Consider the following 9,339-nt stretch of genomic DNA (forward strand, 5'->3'; position numbering starts at 1 on the left):
CAAATAAAACGTGTCTGTTGTAGTCAACGAAAAGCTCCTCACACACACGCACCTATTCCAGGTATTCAAATCAGACCTCTCCTTGTGATCTGGGTCAAGTACATGGTATCACTGGCATCGAGTGCGTGAAGTCTTTGGTGCACTGTTACACAGAGAAGAATAAACACCACATGAAGTAGCACATTGTTCTATAAATCTTTTGTTTTTATTGTCCTAGAAAAAAAACTGAGTTTACAGACTGTGTGTCTAGTAAAGTTGCCCTTAAGGGACAAGCAGAAAACTAGTTTTTTTTAGTACCTTTAGTTCTTTGCCATCCATTTTCTACGCCCGATGTGTCCAGTTCAGGTTGTGGGAAGCCAGTGCCTTTAGCTGCCTTTCCTTTATTCTCAAAAGTCAAAATTACAAGTTAAAAAAAAATCCACTGAAATGCCCCCTGAAGTCAGAAATCTGACTCAAAGTCAAAGGTCCCTGACCCACCCTGACCTCAAAATCCAACACGGCTTTATTTTCACTTTTGTTGGTTTGTATGTCATTATATCAGTCACACACAGCCTCTGTTAGAAAACATGCTGTTTAAATACATGAAGTGCAAAGAAATCCCTTGTTATTGGCTTGTTTTGCGAGTAACAATCTGGTTTCTGGGCACAACTGTTCAAAAATCCTACTGGTTTTCCGTCTTGCAGCTGGGTCATGATTACGTTGGCTGTGACGTCATTCCTAGATCCAAGCTGCACCTTGTGAGGTAAATGAACGCAGCACATCTTCAGCAGTCAGGACGAGAGGCAACGTACATTATGAAGGCCAGTGGAAGGCGATTTAGCTTGATGGGATTAGCGATCTGAGCCACTAGATGTCACTGCATCTTACAGAAATGGACTTCAAACCTAACCACACAAGTGTGTTTAATTTGTTACAGTTTTTACAAAGTAGCTCCAGTTGGTTAACTTCAGATGAAGCCGATTACTTAACCTCTGCTCAGTGCTTCTGTCCCCTTTTTAGGTGAAAACAACTCAACTTTGCTAACAGAATATCATTAAATAGGACTAAAGTCTTGGTTTGAGGCTTTTTATGTGCCCAAATATTATGGCCCGTTTGGCAAACCTTTACTTAATTTCACCGCCGATCAAAAATCACCAGTGTTACATATATAAAACACTATTAAGTATGGATTGAAGTTCATCAAACTGGACAAATGACGCCACCCAGTGACGTGATGTGTCATATGCAAACATACAGTGAATCTTGGGGGAATACATTTCCAACACTTGTTCCATTTTCCTGATTAATGCTGATTTATTTTGCTTTTGTTGGTCGTCTATCGAGAGTGGAAATAACGGCAGAATAATTAAACCATTATTATACAGCATGCTAACTAGCATCTTTCATGGTGGATTAACAAGTAGCTGCAAGTAGAAGGCTTTAGAAATGAAAAATGATGGCTCCGAGGCCCTCTCATACATATGCAAGAAAACAACAACACCCTCGGAGGTCATGGTTTCAGCATTTCAACTACAGCAACAGCTTTTGCCTCATTAATGGCCCAAAGACTCATTCTTCTTCAGCAGAAATCAGATAAGCTGCCCTTGTTTTAGTGACTGGATTAGTGGAAATGCTTTCTATGTTACAGCTGGAGAAATTCAGACACAGCAGAACCAATTTTCACATACAATTTAGAGAACCGGGCTCCCTTGATTGAATATATTAAACGCTTGGACCTATCGTAGGAAAACAAAGGGCTTTTTTTGTTCTACTTTTCATTGATGTATGCAACCACGGCTTTTACATGAGCTGTAAAAATGTAACTACAATTCATCGATTTATTCATTTTAAATATATACACTTTGTCTCATCATGTCTCATCACCACCATTGGTATTAGTCCCGGTTTTTCTTCTCATTTATTGTTTTTCTTTGTTCTCTTGCTTTGTTACAGTATTTTCCGGACTATAAAGCGCACTTAAAAGCCTTCAATTTTCTCAAAAAACGACAGAGCGCCTTACATTTGTAAGAAGTCGTAATGTTTTAGTACGACTTTGGTAAACTACAAAGCTGCACCGCCTGCAGCATTAAGGCTCAGTTATATTCGTGCACGCCGAGCAGTGGAGGCGTTTATACTTGACGCTTACATCGGTGCGGTATCCTTCCGTAAGTTTTGAACCATTTGATTATCTTTGTGGTCTCTCATAGAGGGATCATATAAATGCTGATACAGGTGAACCAGCTCCGCTAGAGCTACGAAATCGTCCATTTTAAATGGAGCGCGGAACGCGCGAAGTTACAAAAATGGGAGGTGCACGACGATGCACCTTATAGTCCAGTCCGCTTTATATATATGACAAAAAATTTGAAAATGGACCATTCAATGACAGTGAGTCTTATACGGTACTTTTAAAGTTTTTCGTTTACCTTTTTAATTTAGTTTTTGGCATGTTTTTATTGGATGTTATATGTTTGTGCTTGTACAAAATGATGGCGCAATTTAGAATTACTCCAAAACAAGTCAAACCTTACTTTAATAAAACTATAAATAAATCCTGACCTCCACAAAACTGATTTTATTCTTTGATGTAGTGAGGATTTATCTACATATACATGAAGAAACAAATCTCTCCTTTTATTGCTCCTTTCTGTTCAGATAAATAAATAAATTTGCTTGCTGAACATTTTTGCTGGGCTAAATTCAACCCAAAAGCTTTCAGGCGTGACACTGCTACTATTTCCACTTTGTCTCCAGCAGTTTAAAAAAAAAAAGTGTTTCGTGAAGGAGAATGAATCTCATGCCGTCTAATATTTCAGCGTAGAATGTCCTCGATGCTGAAGGCTGAAGTTGAGGCTTAGAATGAGGTAAAGGGAGGTACTGTTGCTTTATTGTCAGGAAACACAAAATTGTCACACTGTTTCATTTGGGGGAATAAGAAAAAGAAGTGCTGTAATGATAGTTCAAACTGTGAAAAGTCCAGTTGAAGAGGAATTTCCATTAAAAAACAAAACAAAAAAAAACTGCTATTCTACCTCACCGAGGTATCGCTGATAAGCCTTGTTCTCAGCATTTCTCTCACTCACTTTCCTTCTGATGGCTTTCTCGAGTTCAAGAAGTTTTGAATAGAAGGTCTCGGATATTTCATCATCAATGTCCATCTGGAACACAACACAGTCAAAGCTTCATTAAGGATCAAGAGAACAAACAAATCAAACTTTAACATTTAAAGGCACGTTTTAATCATTCCTGTCCTTTTACGGTCCAACCTTTAGTAGTGAACAAACTAGTTGAATCCCTGTGCATTCAGGAGAGTCTAGGTAATGTTTCATAGCTACTAACCTGACGTGGCTCCGTGTAGTTAGTCCCAGATCCTGATGTTAAACTGTGATACTTCGCTCTTGGATCCAGAGACTCTGGCTTCTGAAGAAACAACCAGTGCTGAAAAAAACCAAACAAACACAAAATAACCAAGTGCATTTTTACTGCTGACATTTTTACATTTTTCAGAGGGGCTGTTGCATGAAAAGTTAAAGGCCTGGCATTCCTTAAAGGAAGAGTGGCCAATCCTGGTCCTCGAGGGCCACCATCCTGCCTGTTTTACTTGTTTCTCTGCTCCAACACACCTGATTTGAATCAAAGGGTGATTAACAGGCTTCTGCAGATCAATAAGAGGTAATGTAACCACTGAATCAGGTGTGTTGGAGCAGGGAAACAAGGAAAACATGCAGGATAGCAGCACTTGAGGACCAGGGTTGCCTACTGCTGGTTTAGCTCAATATCCATAAAATTAACTGAGTTATGGCCATTTTTCTGACAGACGGACACAAGCAAAAACGTTATTATCCACCTTCGCCTTTCAGCAACAGTTAAATCTGGGAACATACCAGCGCCTCTGCTCCGTTGTAAGGTGTAAGTGTAAACGTGTTGGTGAAGATCCGGATCTGTTTTCAGAGTAAAGACAGTCATTAGACAAGTTAAATCTTGAGTTTAACTCAATAAATACGCCAAAGCTCACCAGCCACATGATGGGCATGATGAGAGTCCAGAAGAAGGAAGGGAGGATCCCAAAGGTCAGGTTAGTCATCACCAGTCCTGGACAGGTCACAGACGAGAACAGCCCCTTTCACAGAGACGGTGTGTGTGTCATCTTCTGATTTGTAATCCTCACCAGCCGAGGAGGCTGTAAAAGCTTTCAGTGACATTTCCAACACAGTATACTCTGTGTGTGTGTGTGTGTGTGTGTGTGAGAGAGGCAAACCTGGTGGTTCTTATGTTTGTTGAGTGCCAGGCTGAGCATGTCCGAAGCGTATTTGGAAGAGCTGTAGGGCTCCTTCCCGTGTCTGTGCTGAATGTCGTCGATGCTGAAGGCTGAGCGCCGGGCGTTGCTCGAGGAGGTCCATATCAGCCTGGAGGTGCGACCTGGCTGACACATCAGAGGCTCCAGCTCCCTGATCTGAGACATCAGCACATGAGCATCAAGGCCAGCAGGACATGCATGCAGGGTGACGACACACACATTTAAAACAGAATAGGGACCCTCGGGTGTCAGTAAAATACTGCTTTAAGTGCACTCCCTTTTGACTCTGTACACTCATGAGGGTGTGGGATGCAAAAGTAGTCCCACGCAAATTACTCCAGATTAATTTAGGTAAATACTTCTAAAAAGTGTAAACAATATCCCAGAACCCTGAACATCCCACAGAGCACCATCAAATCCAAGGGGGGTTAAGGACAAGGAGGCCATTATTCAGAGAAGCAATCAAAAGCCAAAAACAACCATGATGGAGCTGAACAGCTTTTCTACAGGTTTGGGAGTATCCCCATCCCCAGAGTGAAGCATGGTGGTGGAGTGAAGCATGAGTGGAGTGGAGTGAAGCATGCTATTTTCAGCCAGAACTGGGAAACTGGTCAGAGTTGAAGGAAAGATGGATGGAGTTCGTTGAGGGAAACCTGTCTGAGTCTTCCACAGATTTGAGGCTGGGATGGAGGTTCATCTTCCAGCCAAACTGGAATGTTCCAGTCAAAGTCCAAACCTCAGTCCAGCTGAGAATCTGGGGTTTGGTTTAAAGCTTGTTGGACCCAAGCAGCACCATCCAACCTGAAGGAGCTGCAGCAGTTTGGTCATGAAGAACAGACAGAAACTCCAGAGGTTAGATGGACAAAGATCATGGAGACGATCCTGAAGAAACTTAAATCAACACAAATCTTTTTAAAACTTTAACATTTTCTATAAACCTTTAGGTGTGACATAATTTTAGAATTATTTAAAAATCTTATTTGTTTGTTTTTCTGTAGCCTCATTGAACTTTATTATTTGGGAGTATTTTTTGTTGGTTCGTTACTTACAATCAAACCCGTTTTACCTCCAGGCTTTTATGAAATGACTTACTTTGGTCACCTTAGCCGGCTGTGTAAGGGGCTATATAAATAAATGATTGATTGATTAAAAGTTTAACAAGCCAATATTAAGTTAAGGCTCGTTCCTATTAAAGGTGAGGCACATAAAGACTGCAAAACAATTTATTTGCATTACATTTTTATAGCCTCTAATTAACAAACTTCACTAACCAAACGTAGTTTATTCTATATTAGTTCAAACCACTAATGTTCCAACAATGTTCAGAGATTTGAACCTTTTTTTGGTCAAAGGTTTTCTTTTTAACTTGATCTCAGAAGCTTGTTTAATAATTATAGAAGGGAACCAAACTCAAATTTAACATTAAAGCTAGGGACAGTTTTATAAAACCAACACTGTTTAGGATAGATGTCAGCAATCTGAATTCTGCCATAACGTCTTGTCCCCCCCCCACACACACACACTCACACCTCCACTAAGCCATCTGTCACAGACATACATCATTCTTTATGACATCTATATTCATACTTCTGTTACTGTACATCCTGGACTACACAGCTGCTTTTAAAACAGAATAAAAATAAGTAATCTATACGATGGACTTTTTTTAGACAGTCTGTGTAGAGTACCAGGAGGAAATGACCAAACAGGTTTGTAGCAAAAACTTCCTGTAGGCCATCAGAGTTGGGGCTGTCCTGCTGCGTGAGGAGACCTTCTGCTGTAGCGAACATGTTGATGACGTTCCTGCAGTGAGAGAAGTGAGGGACAATCAGAGACATGGGGATCTATTGTAGGATTATAAAAGTTAACGGCAATAACAAATAAACTAAAGGAAGGAAGTTCCAAGTTATTGTTGTTGGATTTTTACCTTGAAAAAAGGCCTCTGAACAAAGCTTTGATGTCCACTGTTGGATTGGGCATAATTCCTGCATTTAAATACAGGAAGTCAATTCTGCCGTACCTGTGAGAGCGAACAAATCAATGTTTTAAGAGGTATTTCACCCATTTCAGAGCAGGGTTCTTCAAATATCTCCTTGTAGATCAACCAATCTTGGTACACTTTAAAGAGTAAAGCTAACAAGTTTGAAATATCCAAGGTTTCCTACTTGGCCTTGACCTCCCGAGCGGCGCTGAGCACCGACCGCACAGAGCCCACGTCGAGGTGCAACAAGTCCACAGAGGCGCCGCTGTGAGAGGTCAGGAGGGCAGCCCGGGTGGCCTCTGCCCGCTGCATGTTTCTGCAGGCAAGACACAGTCGAAGCCGGGCGTCCTCGGTGAGCAGCCGCTCACACAGAGCCAGGCCGATGCCGCTGCAGACAGACGACAAGAAACACAGGCATCAATCTCAGATGAAGGAAAGCAATCTGAATCTGACCATTCAGAACTGGAACCAAGAGGCTGTCAGTGGAGCCTTTCTCAAACACCACAAAGACTACTACAAATGCATGGAAGAATAAATTAAAAACACACAGATAAGAAGTGTTACTATATATAGTTTTCAATATCTCCCCAGGAAAGATATTCTCTCATAGACATGTTTTAATGTGTCTGTTCTTAAGATGGCTTATATTTCATTGTTCATAAGGCAATTAGTTGTTTATTTCTGTAGATAAGGGAGAAACTGAGTCTTTATTTAATACCAAAATGATGTTTTTCTTATTTAACACCAATTGCATCCAGCTTAAAGGGGATTTCTGCCAGTTTTGAAGAAAGGTTCTGTGGGAAAGTTAAGAACAACTGATATCTGTATGTTGCTACTTAACCAGCCTCAGTCTGGAGATACAGAGTTTAAACCTGGTGCACCTGGTGCACGACTGAAGAGCTAATGGCTAGTCTGACTGCAGCTAAAGCCAACTAAACTCAGTGGCAGCAATCCAGTTTGGAGGTAGCAATATCAGCTTGTCAGTCCGGTCCAAGCAGGTCCAGTTCCAGAGCAGATCACTGCCGTCTCAAAAAAACAAACAACTTCAATCTTCAAAATTTTATATCTGTTTGAGTAAATATTGTTGTTTGAACCTTTATATTGTCATCAGTGTTGGATTCACTCCTTCTGTTCCACTAGGAGGCTCTACAGTTTGTTTACATTGATTCTGGGGACTCGGGTGAATACCGGAAGTGACTTTGCCGCCGATAAAAAAAAGTAAGTGATCCAAATAAAACTTAAGAATATTTCTCACTTACATTCTGATACATTGCTCAATGTGGTGAGCTGATTTTGAGCATTGAAATGCTCGCTGATGACACCGACAAAGAAGGGTCTGATGCCTATGAGAGGTTTATATTGAGCATTCATGATGTGCGTCACAAGGCTCTAGCCTGGCTGCAAGAAGTGAAAGATGGGGTTGATGATCCTCCAAATGTTGATGACGAGTTGGACGTCACAACTCAAAATGATTTAGTCCAGCAGTAGGCAACCCTGGTCCTCAAGTGCTGCTATCCTGCATGTTTTCCTTGTTTCTCTGCTCCAACACACCTGATTCAGTGGTTAAATGACCTCTTCATGTTCTGCAGAAGCCTGTTAATGACACACTGATTCAAATGAGGTGTGTTGGAGCAGAGAAACCAGTAAAACATGCAGGATGGTGGCTCTCCAGGACCAGGATTGCCCACCCCAGATTTAGCCAGTGAACCTCCAGCTGACACAAATGATGACAATGCAGTGTCGGCATTAAAACTACGAGCCCTACAAAAAGAGGGAACAAAAAAACTTTACCTATTCCTCCTGGAATCAGTCTTCTGGACTGATGGCACCACTGTGCTGCATTACATCAGAAACGAAGGAAAAAACGCACCAAAACCTTTTGTCGCAAACAGAATTTGACAGATCCATGAAGTCACAGCAGCCTCACAATGGAAGCATGTCTGCACAGAACTGAACCCTGCAGATGATGTTTGTAGATGATTGTCAGTGGAGGAACTCCCAAGCAGTGAAGGGTGGCTCAAAGGCCCTGCTTTCCTTTGGCTGGAGGTGGAGTTTTAGCCTCGCCAGCCTGAGCTAGGAATCTTACCTCCAGAATCAGAGGTAAAGAAATCAAGTCAGACATGCACAATCTCTTCCAAAGTCACCGTTCAATCAGCAGTCGATTGTTTCATCCAGAAGTAATCCTCCTGGTGCAAACTGAAACAAGCTAGCGTACTGACCTCATGAGCGAAGGATAGTATTCTGAAGAAGACCGAAACCTGACTGTGCACCAATAACACTGATCAACATGAAACTGGAACACATTACCATCATTGACTGCATCCAACCCTCCATGTTCACCAATCCACAGAAAAGTGAGAGCCTGGGTTTTAATTTTTGCTGTGAAGCACTTTGCAGCTTTAGTTATTTATTAAGTGTTATATGAATTAAACAGACATTGCAGTGGGTTTGGATCAATAAATCCCAGCAAGGTTAATTAATTAATGAATTGACTACATGCACTCTGTCTTTCCCTGACTTTAAACACTTTGTTACAAAGATTCAGCTATTTCTATCAAGTCCCTTTTATATTTTATTTTAGCATGAAATAATAAAGGGCGTGAAAATGACAGTTTTGCTTTATTTTATGAACCTCGGCTAATGTATGGGTTTCATTTATTACACAATTTCCCTTCTCAACATGTCTCCTCAAACGATAATCTGTCTTTTCTCCTCGGTTAAAAACTACAAATGGCTTCTAGTAGGCTCACCTGTTCGCTCCGGTTACTATGACTACTTTCCCCATGTCTGTCCGCAGCTCGAGGTTCAAAAAGAGACGGAAAACGACTCCGAGCAGTTTTGTGGACGCTGTGGACAGCCCATCGTCCGATCCGCCCCCAGGACAAGCAGCCTGTAGCTCCGGCAGAGACGTGGTGTGATTGGATGACAACAAACAGCCAGCCAATCAGAGACCTCGACGGCACGCGAAGAGGCCCAAAACTAAGAGTGAGCGCATCGATTTAAAGCGACCCGTCTCCCTCTTCTCGAAGAAAGCGGCAAAAAATGAATGGTTTCGAAAATATTTTCGACATATTTTGTGTCT

General features: G+C 41.5%; 1 protein-coding gene across 1 annotated transcript; it reads right to left on the reverse strand.

Moving 5' to 3' along the window:
- Positions 1 to 2,844: 2,844 nt before the first annotated feature.
- On the reverse strand, positions 2,845 to 9,151 carry LOC108238258 (3-keto-steroid reductase/17-beta-hydroxysteroid dehydrogenase 7). The gene is made up of 9 exons (XM_017420220.3): positions 9,008 to 9,151; positions 6,442 to 6,645; positions 6,204 to 6,296; positions 5,965 to 6,079; positions 4,238 to 4,432; positions 3,995 to 4,099; positions 3,864 to 3,920; positions 3,319 to 3,417; positions 2,845 to 3,137 (listed from the first exon to the last, which is right to left on the reverse strand). Exons 1-9 carry the CDS (start codon positions 9,040 to 9,042, stop codon positions 3,003 to 3,005), a joined length of 1,038 nt encoding a protein of 345 aa, XP_017275709.1. The 5' UTR covers positions 9,043 to 9,151; the 3' UTR covers positions 2,845 to 3,002.
- Positions 9,152 to 9,339: the final 188 nt, after the last annotated feature.

Source organism: Kryptolebias marmoratus, linkage group LG20 (assembly GCF_001649575.2).
Source record: "Kryptolebias marmoratus isolate JLee-2015 linkage group LG20, ASM164957v2, whole genome shotgun sequence".
Taxonomy (NCBI): Eukaryota; Metazoa; Chordata; class Actinopteri; order Cyprinodontiformes; family Rivulidae; genus Kryptolebias; species Kryptolebias marmoratus.